The sequence below is a fragment of the Littorina saxatilis genome, linkage group LG14 (assembly GCF_037325665.1).
Source record: "Littorina saxatilis isolate snail1 linkage group LG14, US_GU_Lsax_2.0, whole genome shotgun sequence".
NCBI classification, from domain to species: domain Eukaryota; kingdom Metazoa; phylum Mollusca; class Gastropoda; order Littorinimorpha; family Littorinidae; genus Littorina; species Littorina saxatilis.
The window spans coordinates 17,581,554-17,601,690 of NC_090258.1; the positions used below are offsets into that span (position 1 = coordinate 17,581,554).

The 20,137-nt window shown below is 41.6% G+C and overlaps 1 protein-coding gene across 1 annotated transcript in view; it reads right to left on the minus strand.

Annotated features, from left to right (window-relative positions):
- Positions 1-6,268, minus strand: part of LOC138947265 (uncharacterized) — a 37,534-nt gene extending 31,266 nt beyond the window's left edge. Inside the window, exons 1-2 of the mRNA XM_070318706.1 lie at positions 6,053-6,268; positions 4,011-5,298 (exon numbers count right to left, since the gene is read on the minus strand). Of these exons, the coding sequence (XP_070174807.1) occupies positions 4,011-4,920 (910 nt within the window). The 5' untranslated portion in view covers positions 4,921-5,298; positions 6,053-6,268. The remainder of the gene's footprint in view (positions 1-4,010; positions 5,299-6,052) is intronic.
- Between the last annotated feature and the right edge of the window lie 13,869 nt (positions 6,269-20,137).

The window sequence follows — 20,137 nt, forward strand, 5'->3', positions numbered from 1 at the left end:
TGCCATGAACGGTGGACTGACGATGCTACGAGTATACGGTCTTGCTGCGTTGCATTGCGTTCAGTTTCATTCTGTGAGTTCGACAGCTACTTGACTAAATGTTGTATTTTCGCCTTACGCGACTTGTTGTTGTCTTTTGTGTTCTTTTCCTGATGAAGCTTCCAGAAGCGAAAATTCGTAATCGTCTTGTGTCGTCTTTGTATCGGTGAGTACAGTAATCCTTTGTTTTTTTTAACTTTGTTCATCTTACCACAGTCACTTCGTTGTTTAGATTTAGTTAGTTAGTTGTTGCTTTTTGGGTCCAGCGGACCATATAGGCCAAATCAGGACCCCAAGGGAGTCTTGAAATGGGGGTAGATTTACAGAGGTTATGAACAAAACGTGTGAGAAAACAAGGTCCTAAAAGGAGGAAGACTTTCTTTATTTGGTGTTTAACGTCGTTTTCAACCATGAAGGTTATATCGCGACGGGGAAAAGGGGGAGATGGATAGAGCCACTTGTCAATTGGTTCTTGTTCACAAAAGCACCAATTAAAAATTTGCTCCAGGGGCTTGCAACGTAGTACAATGTATCACCCTACTGGGAGAATGCAAGTTTCCAGTACAAAGGACTTAACATTTCTTACATACTGCTTGACTACAATCTTTACAAAAATTGACCATATTCTATACAAGAAACACTTAACAAGGGTAAAAAGAGAAACAGAATCCGTTAGTCGCCTCTTACGACATGCTGGGGAGCATCGGGTAAATTCTTCGGGTGAGGAAGTCTTAAATGTGGGGATCTGAAAAGGGGGGGTGGGGTTACCACTGTTTAAGATTCAGCCGACTGCGTTGAAACATCACACACTCTATCTTCTTCTTCTTCTGCGTTCGACAGACTGCACGATTTAGAGTCTCTCTCCGAGGGATGCTGCAAAGCTGGCTGTGCGGCGGAGTTACACACTCTTATCACTTACAGAGCTCTACTAGTACTACATGTTTGTTCCTCCAAAATCCTCACCTACACAAAAGCAGTTTTGCATACAACTTTTAAAAACATACAAAGGTACCCCCTAAAAAAGGAGAAACAGAGACAGAGGAGACAAAGACGAACAATATAAGATTGACAGAAAAAAAAAAAGAAAGGATAGCAGGGCAAACTAAACCGGACGAATACAATCCGGACGAGTACAACCAAAAAGTAATGCCTAATATATATATAGAGATTACACAACGTCATCGAGTGAGGGACCGAAAAATATTGAAACTCGAGGATGATTTTTTTGTGGTATCAACCGAGACCGTAGGTCGAGGTTGATACGACACAAAAAAATCATCCGAGAGTTTCAATATTTTTGGGTCCCTCACAAGATGACGTTTGTGTAATTTGTGTATACAATGATAAATTGATTGTATACAATGATCAATCTCTATACCTTCCTGTCACTGGAAGCAGCAACACTTGAAAGCATAAGTTCCCTTGACAAACGTCATTTATGATTCGTGTCATCTATGAATGACGTCACTGTCTAGACAAGACAAGTGCCGGTATCGGCAAACCTTGTCGCGGCAAAGGGCTATGACCCGTGCCTTGATACCATTGAGATCATAGGAGATGCACAGCAGTGCCGATACCTGGTTTCTTTAGCTTCACTTTAAAATGATATCAGAACGATAGTTATTCACTTGAAAGTGAACACAGGAGAGTTGTATACATATATATATCATTGTTGTTTTGAACGAATGCAAAAGTTATCATACTCAAGAGAACAACACAGTCTATTCGACAAGAACACTATAAACAAGAAGAGCAAACGCTCGATCGAGTCACTTTCGCAGTTCTGAATATTATATGAGGCATCAGATGGACAGGAAGAAATTGCTATTCACAACACAATGCATACCTGAAGCATACCTGTGACCTTGAAAAAGGTCAAAGGTCACCAAAGCAGACGTCAAAGTGTAGAGGTCACTGGGAGTCACGTTCACATAAAATTTGAGCCCGGTCACTTTTATAGTTTCCGAGAAAAGCCCAACGTTAAGTTGTGTGTTGCCGAACAGAAAAGGCTAGTTATCTCCCTTGTTTTTCTGATAACGTTCGTAAAAGGCTACAGATGTAAATACTTTGATGTAAAGAATAATCCTACAAAGTTTCAATCACATCCGATGAACTTTGTCAAAGATATAAAATGTCTAATTTTTCCTTTGACGCTGACCTGTGACCTTGAAAAAGGTCAAAGGTCAACGAAACCATCGTTAAAGTGTAGAGGTCATTGGAGGTCACGACTAAACACAATATGAGCCCGATCGCTTTGATAGTTTCCGAGAAAAGTCCAACGTTAAGGTGGTGTCTACGGACGGCCGGCCGGACGGCCGGCCGGACGGCCGGCCGGACAGACTAACACTGACCGATTACATAGAGTCACTTTTTCTCAAGTGACTCAAAAATGTGGCACCAGTCTCTCTCTCTCTCTCTCTCTCTCTCTCTCTCTCTCTCTCTCTCTCTCTCTCTCTCTCTCTCTCTCTCTCTCTCTCTCTCTCTCTCTCTCTCTCTCTCACACACACACACACACACACACACACACACACACACTAACACGCACACACAAACTAGAATGTATCAGTGATGTTCCCAGGGGTCGGCCCTCGGCCCTGGGCCGGATACCTTGGTCTAATGACCGGTACCTTGTGTCTCTGGCGGACAAATGTCCGATAAGTTTATGTCAGAGACGGACACTGCCCGATCGTTTTATTGCCACGTCGGACATGGCAACATTGATCCGTTTATTTAGATCAGGCATCAGATGATACGTCTCCTAATCTCCGAATCGGCAACGTCTTCTGTTGTTTGGTTTAGTAACTTCGCCGTTTGAAGACCGCGCAGTTTAAGAATTTCCGAAAGTTCAACTTCAGGTTGTATAGATTCTAGAAACTGCGAATGCGATCATGCCGCCTGCGAAGAAATTGAAACCGGACAAGGACCAACCCAAGCTGTGTTTTCGACAGTCAGATCATGATCAGTCGTCAAATGTGACTGTGACCGGACCCACTGTGACTGTGAGTACGAAAACGGCGACGACACCACCACGGACGTTTGTGCCTTCATGGCTTAAACTTTATCCATGGCTAAATTTCGATAGCGAGAGAAAACTGATGTTTTTCACAGTGTGCATTTCAGCAAACCGAAACAACAGCTTCACACGTGGCTGCTCGAATTTCAGAACAAGCAGTCTCGCGGATCATAGCAAGACTAATGACCATCAGACAGCCCATATTGTTCCAGGGTTACTACAAGACCGCGATCAGGTGCAGCAGAAAATGCTCACGGCAAAAGAAGAGGCTGCTGTTGTTTTAGTGAAGACAGTGCACTGGATGGTGATGGAGAACATTCCTTTCACCAAGTTTCCTTCGCTCATGGACACTTTGACAGATCTGCAAGTCCCACACATCAAGGAACTCCATTGTTCGGACCATGTACATTACGATAGTAGAAAAAGTGCAAACGAAATGCTGAAAAGTATGTCGGATGCAGTGGAAGATCTTTTGCTTTCTGTTAAACACACACTCACACACACACACACACACACACACACACACACACACACACACACACAAGAACTAGAAGAAGGCAAGTTTGGTGTGTGTCACAGTGTGTGTGTACCAAAGGAGGATGTGGACGGCTTATTTCTTTCCACGTGAAATGACCGATTGTTTTTTACAGTTCAGGACAAATGTCCTATACTTTCAGCAAGGCTAGGACATTTGTCCTATAAGGACAAAATCCAAGGAACATCCCTGATGTATTGTATCTCCAAAAAGAGAGAGAAGGAGACAGAGATTGAGCGACACAGACGCACACTCACACAAAAACTAAGAAAAAAACACACACACCACCTCTCACCTCACACCCACCCATACCCCTCCTACCCAAACCCCCTACCCCCATTCCAACCCAAAACCATACACTTACACACACTTACACACACACACACACACACACACACACATCCCCCCTCCCCATCTACTCACCATGATGTTGCTGAGAATGATGGTCACCGGGACTGTCCGGAGGGGAGCGGGACAAGGGGGGAGATGCAGGGTCCCTCTCGTCCAGCGACAAGGTCGGAGACGGCACGGACTGACCCCTCAACCCTGGGGAGACGGGCGAAGTCGATCCTCTGGAAAACTCGTCACAGTCTCGATGATGCGTCGAGAGCGAGGGAGATTCCAGAGAACCAGCAGCAAAGTTGTGGGGAAAACGAGGGTCTGTGGACCCACCAAACCCAGGTGACCGTCGAGATGAAAAATCTTGCGAATATCTGCTTGTACCGGTCGGTGGTGTTGGTCCTCTGATATTTTCTTGTTGGGATCCTCTTCTGTCTTGTTGAGAACTCGTATTGGCATAGTCTTGCTGAGAGAAACGAGGAAAAGCCGACAGCATATGTTCTTCTCTCCCTTCAGGCGAACGTGACCTTCGAGTCAAGTCATGTTGTTGTAGTGGGTAGTGGGCGAAAGAAGAAGAAGAACGTAGGTATTCCCTCCCTCCAGGGGAAGAATGGGGCGAAGAATCCGACTGCCTCAAAGAGTCTTCGTAAGTACGAGAAGTTGGTGAGCGAGAAAGTCCTAGTCGATATTGCACTGAGTTACCTTCCTGCTCTGTCGCTGTGTGTGAAGAAACGTCGGAATTCGCCAGGTTTGCAGCTGTGAAAAACCGACTGTTAGCACTGCCAGTCGATAAAGAGAGACTGCCGCTCTGTATCACTGAAGTAACAATGTCGTTGTTGTTGTTCCCGCTATTGCGACTGGTATTTAGTTTCGTTGATAAATCTTGAACGGCATTGTCGTCGTCGTTGGTCACGATGTCTACGTTGGTGTCTTCTTCGTCGCTGATGTCGTCGACGACAACTTTTGTGTCGTCACGTTCTGACATAATGACCATAGTGGTATTGCGAGACAGCAAACAAGAAACGATCACACCCTCGCGATGTCGTCTGCTTCTCTGACCGACAATACCAAACCTACTCAACCGAAGTGAATGCTCTGAGAATAATCACAAACACTGAAGTCTTATTCTTGTACAAAAATCACACTGATGGTATAAAGTTCACTGTCTTGCATGCCGCACGTGAATTGTTCAAAACTCGCAGCGTATGTCGATGTAACTCCTCACAAGGCTCCAATGAAAGAGGTGCACGAAATCGGAAGTCCTCAGTCACGATTTCCCGGCATGATTGACAGGAACGTCGATCGTGGTGGCAGATCAGCAAAATACACGGGAAAGTGATTGTCCAAGCGGTCACTGACAGCAGATACGAGCCTGAAACACACACGAAGCACAACAAATATGAACAACTCGATTCAAGCGTTGTAACGACAAGAAAAGGAAAACAATACAGCTGAAGCATAAAGGCAACAACAACAACAAATACACAGCAAACTCAAACTGCGAAATTGATTACCTTATACCGCAGCATCAACACACACACACACACACACACACACACACACACACACACACACACACACACACACACACACACACACACTGTCACACACACACACACACACACACACAAAACACCACACACACACAAATTAATTTAAACATTTTTTTTAACCTGTGGCTATAAAAACGTGTACAAAGAGATGCCTTGTTACAAATTGGTTATAGTTAAAACATAGAATTTCAATTAAAAAAAATCACTGTTTGAAAAAAATGTAAACAACACCTGAATAAGGTAGAATGAACGTAAAATTAGCTGCGCGGGTGTACGTATGTCAACCTGTTTACCATTGGCTATTGAACGACTTGTAACGAAGATTTTCATTGTTTGAGTGTTTTTGGACCTGAAGATCCTGTACACTTGGACGGTTAATAATAGCCTTTGCCAAAACACACACGCACACAAACACACCCACAGCCGGAGCAATAAGTGACCAGCGTGGCGAAAATCATCGATTTTCAATGCACTGCACTGACACCTTCGTTAGGCTAACATGTTATCATCGGTTTCAATTCAAATCCACCGCAAGAGCCAAACATCCTTTAAAAATAAACTCAGTAAACTTACCTGTAACAATGCGCTGCTCAGTCGACGACACCAGTCAAAATCCGACAACAAAAACAGCTGAGACAGGACCGTAGCACACACACACACACAAGCCTTCTCAAGCGAAGCAGCTGGCGAACGTAAAAAAAAAGTGAAAACTCGGCGTCAGCCTCTTCAAGTGTAGCGAACACAGAAAAGTAAAACCTCAGCGTGCGAGCGCGGACCAGCGCAGCAATGTCGTCTTGTCAAGAAGGGGACACCAGAACATACTCCCCACAACCTCATCCCCTTGTCACTCGCGAGGTCCCCCCCCCCCACCCCCCTCGGGGTGACACTTCGCTGCGGCGCTAAAATAGGCGGAGCTACCATTTGATCGACTCTGTCGCATATGCTCGCTCTCTTATTGGCCGTCGTCGCTCGATGGCATGATGAATAATCATTGGATCGTTTTCGTGGGAGCTAAACTGTAAGCCCCGCCCTCTGAACTGACGAAGTTCATTATTATTTCGGTTTTGCTCGGCCGGGTGTTGTGTCGAGACATTGGATGAAAGAAATGAGTAGAGAGTTTGGTCTTCTGAGCAAAGTGGACCTTTAATGACCGCCCACTGACGCGAATAGCGGATTGGGACAATTTGTGACAATGGGACAATACTACGGACAAAATGACGGTCGACCCCCCACGACGCCGTAAAAAGGGGTGCATAGAGTGCGAAAGGTCGTCAAGTTTTTTCTGACATCATCGCTTCGGAACCCGGTTTGATTCCGCCGAATTGACTGATTCCAGTTTTGTATTCATTCAACTCAAGTGTTATTGCACTTCAGCTATCCATGGGAAGGGGACAGTTTTTGTACCTCGACTGTTTGGAATGCCAAACGCGCAGAAAGCTAACTTTGGAATTTCTAGTCAGTGATTAAAAGAAATAGAAAACAAAAAATAAGAGAATACAGACGCAAGTGAATCAAAGTACGCCAACCATTTTGTTTTATGTTCATAAGAGCACACTTATATAATTGTTTCATAAGTTGTGCTCCTTTTGGTAATAATGTTATTTCTTGGTATTGCAAATTCCCGAATCAACTCTTGTTTAAACCAACATGGACACAAAAGCAACTCGTGAAAATGACACTCACGCCCTCAACGGCAGAAGGGGTGGGACATGCTTTGAAGGCGCCCTTTGAGCGGCCTCGAATACTGAAAATAGCTGTCGTCTGTCCAGAGTCTGATATTTCGACTTGAACAAGCCCGATGAGGCTTGTCTGGTCAAAGTATCGAGATGCGACAATGCAACTGAACCATGGATGAAGATGCATCAAGCAATACACATAAAGGTGTGGTTTAAAAATAAAAATTGTGTTGTATTTTTGCAAAATATTCAAGGTGAAATTTAAGCCTAGATCTTTTCCGGCGCAATTAAGAGTGGTGTGCCTGCACCTACTCCTCATCGTTGTTGTTGTTGTTGTTGTTGTTGTTGTTGTTGTTGTTGTAGATATTCGATCCTCTTTTTCAAATGTTTTTAGCTTTAAGCTAGCATAATGGTTTTAGCAAGCTTTTACGATCGAAGTTAAAATAGCATAATGTTCAAAAACTACAACACATTTAAAATGTATATGTATAATGAAGAAGAAAAAAGGGAGGGGGGGAGAGGATTTTTTTTATAATAAAAACACTACGGTCATCTGATAATCTTGGCTATTATCCACGAAACTACCGTGTTTTCCAAACAGTGTATGTGCAAGTGCATACTAATTCAAAAAGGAGCAAGTCGAACTTTTTCTTTAGAAATAGTTGCATGGTTGGTGACGTTTTAGTAGCAACGGTGAGGTTGATTCGATTTTATTTGGTGTGTTCATCTTGGTATCTTCCTTTCTTTGATGTATTTTAGGCTACTTTTCTTTCTTTCTCTCTTTCTTTCTTTCTTTCTTTCTTTTTTCTACTTTTTTTCTTTCTTCCTTCCTTCCTTCCTTCTTTCCTTTCCTTTCTTTCTTTCTTTCTTTCTTCCTTTCTTCCTGCCTTTCTTCCTTTCTTTTTTTTTCCCGGACATATCGCAAGGATCCTAATATCTTCAAAACCCACACTATAAAACGGTAAGTTTCAGCATTTCATCTTAGCATAATATGATTTATTTAGACAATCTTGGATTGGATTGGATTGGATTGGATGGATTGGATAAGATTTACAGTCCAGTGAGGTTACCCTCATGGAAATTCGGGCTGCTTTCTCCCCGGGGAAAGCGAGCTGCCATACATACGGCGCTACCCATATTTTTTTTTTCCTGCATGCGTGTATTCATGTTTCCTGAGACTTAATGCCGTGTGAGATGGAATTTTTTTTTTAACTTTATTCCAAGTCCCACGGGTATTTGATGGACATTTTTATCTATGCCTATACAATTTTGCCAGGAAAGACCCTTTTGTCAATCGTGGGATCTTTAACGTGCACACCCCAATGTAGTGTACACGAAGGGACCTCGGTTTTTCGTCTCATCCGAAAGACTAGCACTTGAACCCACCACCTAGGTTAGGAAAGGGGGGAGAAAATTGCGGCCTGACCCAGGCCTGAACACGCAACCTCTCGCTTCCGAGCGCAAGTGCGTTACCACTCGGCCACCCAGTCCGTGATCGCGTGGGACATTTTCAAAGCCGTTGTTTTTATGCACGAACGAATCCTAGTTCTTTCAAAAACGGGTCTCCGTGTTACACAAAACAGTCACAATAAATCATGCAGCGATTTAAAAAAAAAGAAGTTTTTAAAGCAAAACATGTCAAACAAAATAATTATCTTACATAAGGGAAACTTTACAGGACAAAATTAAACGACATTACTCCCCCGAAATCGGCGTATGGCTGCCTGAATGGCGGGATAAGAACAGTCAAACACGTACAAATCCACTCGTGCGAAAACATGAGTGAACGTGGGAGTTTCAGCCCATGAACGAAGAGGAAGAAGAAGAAGAAGAAGAAGAAGAAGAAACGACCTTACCTCGGCCATTTTCCTGGGAGTCTGACCGGTTGCCAATTTCGATTTCAATGTGTTCACATTTTATCCGGTAAAGTGCCAGAAGTTACCGATTCACATCGCCCTTGCTTGGATATTAGACATTTGTACAGGCATCGATCATCTTTTTCTCCAAAATCGTTCGACGGCCCTGGCATTGACGAAAACATAAGACTTTGAGCGAACGCTGGCCGTAGTAGGAAAATGTACCCTGTTCAAACAAATTTTTGATTTCTTCCTGGATTTGACATTGTGAGGGTAATAGGTTATATTTGCAGGAATTAATCAGGCAGTCCCCGCCTTAAAAAATGCATATCTTTTACGTGATGTACGAGAAAAACTCGTGGCTCGGGGCACTTACTACATAACTCTCAAGACTGGGCCCCACATACAGAGCAACCCCCTTGAAAGAAATTAAGTTCTCCGCCCTCACAGCAAAGTCAGTAGGGGCATGTGAGATGAGAAACCCCGGTTTTGCATACTTAAATGGGCGGGGATGTAGCTCAGTCGGGGGATGTAGCTCAGTCGGTAGCGCGCTGGATTTGTATCCAGTTGGCCGCTGTCAGCGTAAGTTCGTCCCCACGTTCGGCGAGAGATTTATTTCTCAGAGTCAACTTTGTGTGCAGACTCTCCTCAGTGTCCGAACACCCCCCGTGTGTACACGCAAGCACAAGACCAAGTGCGCACGAAAAATATCCTGTAATCCATGTCAGAATTCGGTGGGTTATAGAAACACGAAAATACCCAGCATGCTTCCTCCGAAAACGGCGTATGGCTGCCTAAATGGCGGGGTAAAAACGGTCATACACGTAAAATTCCACTCGTGCAAAAAACACGAGTGTACGTGGGAGTTTCAGCCCACGAACGCAGAAGAAGAAGAAGAAACATACTTAAATCAAATAGGCCTACAACTAAATAAAACATTCATAAAAACAAAAATACGGGGGAGGGGGGGGGGGGGAGTCAAGTAAATGCAGACAGCTAGCTGCCGGCGGCTAGAGGAGATCTTACTTTGCCTAGGGACCTGGCTGGGTCGTCTTGGGTCAGTGCTGTTATTGGTCACTTTTGGGGGTTGTTGGGCCGATGGAGCACAGTTTGTGGTTTTTTTTTTGGTGGTTTTTGCTCTCTCTTGCATGCGTGTATTTGTGTTGTCCAAGGCCTGAGACTTTCGCTGTGACCCTGGGATCTTTATCGTGCGCATCATCAGTGCGTGCACACGGGGGACACCGAGGAGAGTCTGCACAAAGTTGACTCTCGGAAACAAACTTCCCGCGCCAAAAACTCGTGCTCAATTTTTTTAATTGTTTAATTGGCCCATGTTTTGTAGACCAGCCGAAACACACCGCTTCGAAGTGAGAGGTAACATTTGACAACGTCAAATGAAACTTTTCGCGCTTGCGGAAACAAAGGGGTTGTACTAATTCACTGTGCCCTGCAGACCTTAATTGAGTACTACAGATGTCACGTTCTTACTCTCTTGGTTGCCACCGTTGAACACAGAACATAACATAAAAAAAAGTCAAACAAAAAATAAAAATAAATATGTGTGATATATATAAAAAGTTAAAAAATTCAAAACATTTCTGCACAAAATCCGTTGCTCGCGTGACAGAGATCTTGAAGCAAGGCTAAAAAGTAACCAACCATTACATTGTAGAGAATCCATACTAGCATCCGATGTGTCTCGATGTTATGTCAGTGTCTTGGATTAGCTTAGTCAGCTTATTTCAAATATGAATACGTGACACTTATCAACTTTGAAGTTTTATTACTATTTTTTTTCACACGGAAAAGACAGGATTAACACTGCTGATTGACACTAAATAAGGATTACAGTCAGAGCTTTTTTTTTTCTCTGGTCAGCTATTTTTGAGCACATAAAGCAATCCATTGTAAGCGTCACATTTACATTGTACGCTGTCAAATGTGTCCCCCCCCTCCCCCCCAAAAAAAAAAAAAGAAGAAAAAAAAGGTGAAAGATGGACAGTTTTGTGGGTTTTGCATACCCTCGGCCGTTTTGACGTATGCAAGTTATGCCGGGAGTATTTTCGGGCGAATGAAATTATTTCTGAATGCTCTTGCATAATTTTTTTATTCAGAGCTGAGATGGTCCATATCACCCGTCTGTACCCAACTACTTCAGTACTTGTAGGGGAAGGGCTCCTAATATGGACCACTTTTTGTTTCATGCTGATAACTAGCTTGTTTTCTTGCAAAGAAGTTTCATTTTGTGTTTGGTAGTCCTTCTTTCTTAGGTTAACCGTTTGGCCTAATTAGAGTGAAATAGCTTTGATAGACATTCAGCAAAAATTAAATACAGAAAAAGTCACAAAGGGTCCATATTAGGAGCCTGGGGGCCTAATATGGACCAGTGAAGCGGCCTTCACGAATCACTGTAAAAAGCCCCCTATATTTCAAAATAACATGATACAACTTAGTGTACAAGTCAGCCTAATTAAAATATGCTCTAGATTTATCTGTTTCGGGTTGATGAGAGCATTATTTGAAGCACACCAGGAAACTAAAGAAGCTTATCAAAAACAGAGTGAAAATAAGTGAAATTATCAACTTCCACGAAAAGAAGACTTTTTGTTGCATTTTTTTTAAATCTCGAGGGCTAGTTATCGGTTATTTCCAGCAAGCTTCTTAATGAGTTAATGAAAATAGCCTTTGGTTTTTATTTTTTTCGATTTGTTGAAGGTGGTCCATATTAGGGGACTCGCACATACTTTCAGTTTTTGCTATTATTTTTTGCTTGCAATAGAAACTCGGGGTCAACACTGCTAAAATGTAACAAATACGGTTTTAGCTGTCATATATAGCCATTTTTGTGTGATAAAAGCTTTGGCTGTGGACAGAAACGAGTCCGTTTTAGGCGGCAAATTTAGAGTGAACGCTGCCAAAAGTGAAAACAAGTCGCGTAAGGCGAAATTACTACATTTAGTCAAGCTGTGGAACTCAGAGAATGAAACTGAACGTAGTCCGCCGCTAGTGCAAAAGGCAGTGAAAGTGACGAGCCTGTTTGGCGCGGCAGCGGTTGCGCTGTGCTTCATAAGCACGCTTTACTGTACCTCTCTTCGTTTTAACTTTCTGAGCGTGTTTTTAATCCAAACATATCATATCTATATGTTTTTGGAATCAGGAACCGACAAGGAATAAGATGAAATAGTTTTTGAAACGATTTCGAAAATTTAATTTTAATCATAATTTTTATATTTTTAATTTTCAGAGCTTGTTTGTAATCCAAATATAACATATTTATATGTTTTTGGAATCAGAAAATGATGAAGATGAACGTAAATTTGGATCGTTTTATAAATTGTTTTTTTTTTTTTTACAATTTTCAGATTTGTAATGACCAAAGTCATTAATTAATTTTTAAGCCACCAAACTGAAATGCAATACCGAAGTCCGGCCTTTGTCGAAGATTGCTTGGCCAAAATTTCAATCAATTTGATTGAAAAATGAGGGTGTGACAGTGCCGCCTCAACTTTTACAAAAAGCCGGATATGACGTCATCAAAGACATTAATCGAAAAAAAGAAAAAAAACATCCGGGGATATCATTCCCAGGAACTCTCATGTCAAGTTTCATAAAGATCGGTCCAGTAGTTTAGTCTGAATCGCTCTACACACACACACAGACGCACACACGCACACACACACACACACACACACACACACACACACACACACACACATACACCACGACCCTCGTCTCGATTCCCCCTCTATGTTAAAACATTTAGTCAAAACTTGACTAAATGTAAAAAGAGAAAAAGCTTAACGGTTTTGAGATTTCTGTTTCTGCAACTGTTTTGACATGTGCAAGTTATTCAGAGAGGGTGAATACAGCGAATAAAACTTTTTTGAGCGCTTTAAATAGCGCCGTTAGTTTGTCAGAACAGAAGGTGGTCCATATTAGGAGCCGGTCCATATTAGGAGCCCTTCCCCTACTTTCTGGCGCGCACATGCCTCCACACCCATTCCACGCGAATAAACAGCAATAACGATAACTCAATACCAAATTAACCAACGATTTAACTTTGAATACCGGAGTCAGCAAATGCGAGAAAAGCCTACAACAACTCTACTACTACTACGTACCCGTAAATTGTCCAAGGTGACGTTTTGCCTGTCCGACACAAACCAAAACCTACACAGAAACCACATAATGACGAGTCCCAAGCCTGCAAACATTGTGACGCGTAATTGCAATGACGTATGTGCGACGCTGTGGGAAGGGAGATGATCGCCATTGAAAAGGTGTGGCCCGGCAAATGAGTGGCAGGGAAGGGGTGAAATTAACCCTTTAGCTGCCAGAGCACACACTGGGTGCAAGGTGTGAGAGGGGCGGATGGCATCTTGAGTGTGTTTTCTTTACCTTGACCAGTACGCCACGGTGTGCGAATAAGATGCAGAGCGGAGAAAAGTAGGTTAGCGAGGAAGGGGATCGGGGTTTGTTTGGGTAAGTGGGGGGGAGGGGGGGGTGTGGTTTGAGTGGCAGGGGCAAGAAGTTATTCAGTAAGCTTGGCAGTTTTGCAAATTTTTATTGTTGTTGTTGTTGTCGTTGTTGTAGTAGTAGTTGTTGTTTTTATATTTAGTCAAGTTTTGACTAAATATTTTAACATCGAGGGGGAATCGAAACGAGGGTATGGTGTATGTGCGTCTGTCTGTGTGTGTGTGTGTGTGTGTAGAGCGATTCAGACTAAACTACTGGACCGATCTTTACGAAATTTGACATGAGAGTTCCTGGGTATGAAATGCCCGAACGTTTTTTTCATTTTTTTGATAAATGTCTTTGATGACGTCATATCCGGCTTTTCGTGAAAGTTGAGGCGGCACTGTCACGCCCTCATTTTTCAACCAAATTGGTTGAAATTTTGGTCAAGTAATCTTCGACGAAGCCCGGGGTTCGGTATTGCATTTCAGCTTGGTGGCTTAAAAATTAATTAATGACTTTGGTCATTAAAAATCGGAAAATTGTAAAAAAAAATAAAAATTTATAAAACGATCCAAATTTACGTTTATCTTATTCTCCATCATTTGCTGATTCCAAAAACATATAAATATGTTATATTCGGATTCAAAACAAGCTCTGAAAATTAAATATATAAAAATTATTATCAAAATTAAATTGTCCAAATCAATTTAAAAACACTTTCATCTTATTCCTTGTCGGTTCCTGATTCCAAAAACATATAGATATGATATGTTTGGATTAAAAACACGCTCAGAAAGTTAAAACAAAGAGAGGTACAGAAAAGCGTGCTATCCTTCTTAGCGCAACTACTACCCCGCTCTTCTTGTCAATTTCACTGCCTTTGCCATGAGCGGTGGACTGACGATGCTACGAGTATACGGTCTTGCTGAAAAATGGCAGCTACTTGACTAAATATTGTATTTTCGCCTTACGCGACTTGTTGTTGGTGTTGTTGTTGTTTTGAGCTTGCAGGGTCATTAATTTGTAATTCATCTGTACCGATTTAAACAAAAACTTTGTTGTTGGAAGTCAGTCTGAAGTGTTCAGATTTTTGCGATCTCCTACTTCTATATCTATATATACGGCTTGTCTGTGTCTGTCTGTCTGTCTGTCTGTCGGCGGTCACTTCGCGATGCACGGCCAAAGTTCTCGACGGATCTGCTTCAAATTTGGTGGGCATATTCAGGTACACCCAAAACACAATCTGGTCAATGAAAATTTTCAACACGTGCTCTCAGCGCGCAGCGCTGAACCGATTTTGGTATTTCTGTACATCCATTCCCAGTAACTCTTCCTTATCTTCTCCAGTGTTTTGCGCGTTTATCTCCCTTCCTTCGTACGTTGCGCCAGCAAAGCCGGCGTACACCCGGCTTTACACCCGGCAAAGCCGGGTCCCCGGCATTCGGCTCTACTTCTTCCCGGCAAAGCCGGGTACCCGGCGAAGCGGGTATTCATCTAGTAAATTTATATGCGCAGACCTGCTAGTGCATTATCCCCCTTCGTGTGTACACACAGGCACAAGACCAAGTACGAACGGAAAAGATCCTGCAATCCATGGCAGAGTTAGGTGGGTAAAAGAAACACGAAAGTACCCGGCATGCATCACCCGAAAACGGAGCATGTCTATCTAAATGGCGAGTAAAAACGGTGTACGTGGGAGTTGCAGCCCATGAACGCTGAAGCAGAAGAGGAAGAAGAAGAACAAGAAGAAAAGTTATCTTATATCTATATACGGCTTGTCTGTGTCTGTCTGTGTCTGTCTGTCTGTCTGTCTGTCGGTCACTTCGCGATGCACGGCCAAAGTTCTCAATGGATCTGTTTCAAATTTGGTGGGCATATTCAAGTACACCCAAAACACAATTTGGTCGATGAAAATTTTCAACACGTGCTCTCAGCGCGCAGCGCTGAACCGATTTTGGTATTTCTGTACATCCATTCCCAGTAACTCTTCCTTATCTTCTCCAGTGTTTTGCGCGTTTATCTCCCTTCCTTCGTACGGTGCGCCAGCGAAGCCGGCGTACACATGTCTATCTAAATGGCGAGTAAAAACGGTGTACGTGGGAGTTGCAGCCCATGAACGCTGAAGCAGAAGAGGAAGAAGAAGAACAAGTCGCGTAAGGCGAAATTACTACATTTAGTCAAGCTGTGGAACTCACAGAATGAAACTGAACGCACTGCATTTTTTTCACAATGACCGTAGTCCGCCGCTAGTGCAAAAGGCAGTGAAAGTGACGAGCCTGTTTAGCGCGGTAGCAGTTGCGCTGTGCTGCATAGCACGCTTTTAATTACTGTACCTCTCTTCGTTTTAAGTTTATGAGCGTGTTTTTAATCCAAACATATCATATCTATATGTTTTTGGAATCAGGAACCGACAAGGAATAAGATGAAATTGTTTTTAAAACGATTTGGGAAATTTTAATTTAATCATAATTTTTATATTTTTAATTTTCAGAGCTTGTTTTTAATCCGAATATAACATATTTATATGTTTTTGGAATCAGAAAATGATGAACAATAAAATAAAAGTAATTTTGGATCGATTTATAAAAAAATAATTTTAATTACAACTTTCAGATTTTTAATGACCAAAGTCATTAATCAATTTTTAAGCCTCCATGCTGAAATGCAATATCGAAGTCCGGCCTTCTTCGAAGATTGCTTGGCCAAAATTTCAATCAATTTGATTGAAAAATGAAGGTGTGACAGTGCCGCCTCAACTTTTACAAAAAGCCGGATATGACGTCATCAAAGACATTTATCGAAAAAAAGAAAAAAACGTCTGGGGATATCATACCCAGGAACTCTCATGTACAATTTCATAAAGATCGGTCCAGTAGTTTACTCTGAATCGCTCTACACACACACACACACAGACACAGACACAGACACAGACACACACACACAGAGACACACACACACACACACACACACACACACACACACACACACACACACACACACACACACACACATACACCACGACCCTCGTCTCGATTCCCCATCTATGTTAAAACATTTAGTCAAAACTTGACTAAATGTAAAAAGAATAAAAGTTAGGGGAAGGTTGCCTAATAGTAATATGGACCACTTTTTGTTCCTTGCTGATAACTAGCACGTTTTCTTGCGGAGAAGTTTCATATTGTGTTTGGTAGTCCTTCTCTCTTTAGTTAACCGTTATGCCAAATAAGATCGAATAACCTTTGATAGACATTCAGCAAAAATTAAATACGCGCCTGGGCGCCGATTATTGACCAGTGAAGAGACCTTCACGAATCACTGTAAAAAAAAAAAAAAAACCCGCTATACTTCAAAATAACATGATACAACTTAGTGTGCAAGTCAGACTAATTCAAATATGCTTTAGATTTATCTGTTTTGGTTTGATCATAACATTACTTGAAGCACAACAGGAAACTTAAGAAACTTAAGAAACTTTTCAAAAACAGAGAGAAAATAAATGAAATTATCAACTTACACAGAAAGAAGACAATTTCTTATATTTTGTGAAAGCTCAAGGGCTTTTTAATGAATTAATGAAACAAGCCTTTAGCTTTTTATTTTCTTCAATTTGTTGAATTTGGTCCACACATACTTTGAGATTTTGCTATTATGTTTTGTTTGCAGTAAAAACTCGGTGTCAACACTGCTAAAAATGTAACAAGTGCAGTAACACATACCGTCTAAGCTGTCATACATAGACATGTTTGTGTAATAACAGCTTTGGCTGTGGAAAGAAATTTGTCCGTTCAAGTTAAGTGTCAAATTTAGAGTGAATGCTGCGAAAAGTGCACACACAAAAAGCCAAACAGTTTTGAGGTTTGTGTTTCCGCAACTGTTTTGACATGTGTAAGTTATCCATAAAGGGTAAATACAGAGAATGATATTGTTTTCAGCGCTCTAGCACCGTTAGTTTTTCAGAACAGGAGGTTGTCCATATTAGGAAGTGGTCCATATCAGGCAACCTTCCCCTACATTGCAATATTGCACGATAATTTATCTGGTGCGCTTGCAAATCACCATAAAAAGCAATGAGTTGGGTAATTAATCGATACTTTTCTTCCTTCCTTCCCTTGAAAAAGAGAATGCGCCCACTTTATTCATCCTTGGACATGGCTCCCCACATACGTTATATGTTATCTTATATGAAGTCTTATATCGCGCACGTATCTCCAGACTCGGACTCAAGGCGCAGGGATATATTTATGCCGTGTGAGATGGATTGTGTTTTACACAATGCATCACGCATTCACATCGACCAGCAGATCGCAGCCATTTCGGCGCATATCCTACTTTTCACGGCCTATTATTCCAAGTCACACGGGTATTTTGGTGGACATTGTTTATCTATGCCTATACAATTTTGCCAGGAAAGACCCTTTTGTCAATCGTGGGATCTTTAACGTGCACACCCCAATGTAGTGTACACGAAGGGACCTCGGTTTTTCGTCTCATCCGAAAGACTAGCACTTGAACCCACCAACTAGGTTAGGAAAGGGGGGAAAATAATTTCTAACGGCCTGACCCAGGGTCGAACTCGCAACCTCTCGCTTCCGAGCGCAAGTGCGTTACCACTCGGCCACCCAGTCCTTACCACTCGGCCACCCAGTCCTTACACCAAAAATCAACAGTCTGCATAGGGATCCTTATCGTTACAATTTGAATGTCCATGTTCTTCTTTTCTGTTCATCAATTTGAACAATAATAAATAGGGATGCGATTTTTATTTTTTGATTTTCATTATTTGTTGCCAAATGTATGTACAAGTCGTTGGGTTGTTTTTACATTTAGTCAAGTTTTGACTAAATGTTTTAACATAGAGGCGGGAATCGAGACGAGGGTCGTGGTGTGTGTGTGTGTGTGTGTGTGTGTGTGTGTGTGTGTGTGTGTGTGTGTCTGTCTGTCTCTGTGTGTGTGTAGAGCGATTCAGACCAAACTACTGGACCGATCTTTATGAAATTTGACATGAGAGTTCCTGGGAATGATATCCCCGGACGTTTTTTCCTTTTTTTCGATGACGTCATATCCGGCTTTTTGTAAAAGTTGAGGCGGCACTGTCGAACCCTCATTTTTCAATCAAATTGATTGAAATTTTGGCCCAGCAATCTTCGACGAAGGCCGGACTTCGGTATTGCATTTCAGCTTGGTGGCTTAAAAATTAATTAATGACTTTGGTCATTAAAAATCTGAAAATTGTAAAAAAAAAAATTTTTTTTAAACGATCCAAATTTACGTTCATCTTATTCTTCATCATTTTCTGATTCCAAAAACATATAAATATGTTATATTCGGATTAAAAACAAGCTCTGAAAATAAAAAATATAAAAATTATTATTAAAATAAAATTTCCGAAATCGATTTAAAAACAATTTCATCTTATTCCTTGTGGGTTCCTGATTCCAAAAACATATAGATGTGATATGTTTGGATTCAAAACACGCTCAGAAAGTTAAAAAGAATAGAGATAAAGAAAAGCGTGCTATCCTTCTCAGCGCAACTACTACCCCGCTCTTCTTGTCAATTTCACTGCCTGTGCATCGAGCGGTGGACTGACGATGCTACGAGTATACGCTCTTGGGGAAAAATGCAATGCGTTCAGTTTCATTCTGTGAGTTCGACTGAGCTTGACTAAATGTTGTATTTTCGCCTTACGCGACTTGTTTTTATCTTAGAGTTGAAAACTCGTAAGTTTTAAGTTTAAAAAATCTGTCGGATGGCGAAAAAATCCACTATATATTTCCCTTTGTCGTTCTGTACAGGCAGTTTAAGATCGAGAGCAATTCAGAGCTAGAGCGCATTGCTCTTTTGAAAAATTCAGGGAAGTTGGCTAATCCCTATATATTTGCAGAAGTTAAACAATTCCAACGAAATTCTGTTTATTTCGAGAGATGTTGTTTTAGCTTTAGCTGTCTCTAAAGAATAAGGGATTTTTCATTTGAAAAACAAACAGCTATTCATTCAACTGGAATTACTGCTCGAAATAACGCAACACTTAGATCAGTGGCTGTAAATAGAGCAAGGGGAGGAACTTCTCTATTCATATCGAACTTTTGTTATTGTCTCCCTTGCAACAGGGTAACCATCAAAGCGGTAGGTCAGGAATTTAAAAAAGAAATGCAGTAAACGTTTTGTGAACGTCAAAGTAATACGTTACAAAAAAGCAGGGAAAAAAATACTAAGAATGATAAAAACACATTAAATAAGAGAACATGGAAAAATGAATACAACAAGTAAGATATTTTCTTGTCTCGCCTTCCTTCTTTCTCGGTACGTGTTTCTGCCATAAATCACTTTAAAAAGACCTGCTGAAAAACGTATGACTTGCCAACAAAAACTAAACGCAAACTTTTGTTCACTGTTTAAGTAACTCTCACGCGACTAGAAGAAATATGCAGAAAAATATGATGACTTTTTTGTTAATTACTTTGAAAATAAATGATGAGATATTCATAAATCGCATTCCGCAACGGGTTTCTTTACTTATTACATCCCCGGTTTTAGTCATGCCGCATTTGTTATTCATTTTCACATTAAGTCAAGTTTTGACTAAATGTTTTAACATAGACTTGGAATCGAGACGAGGATGGTGGTGGTGGTGGTGGTGATGGTTTGTGTGTGTGTGTGTGTGTGTG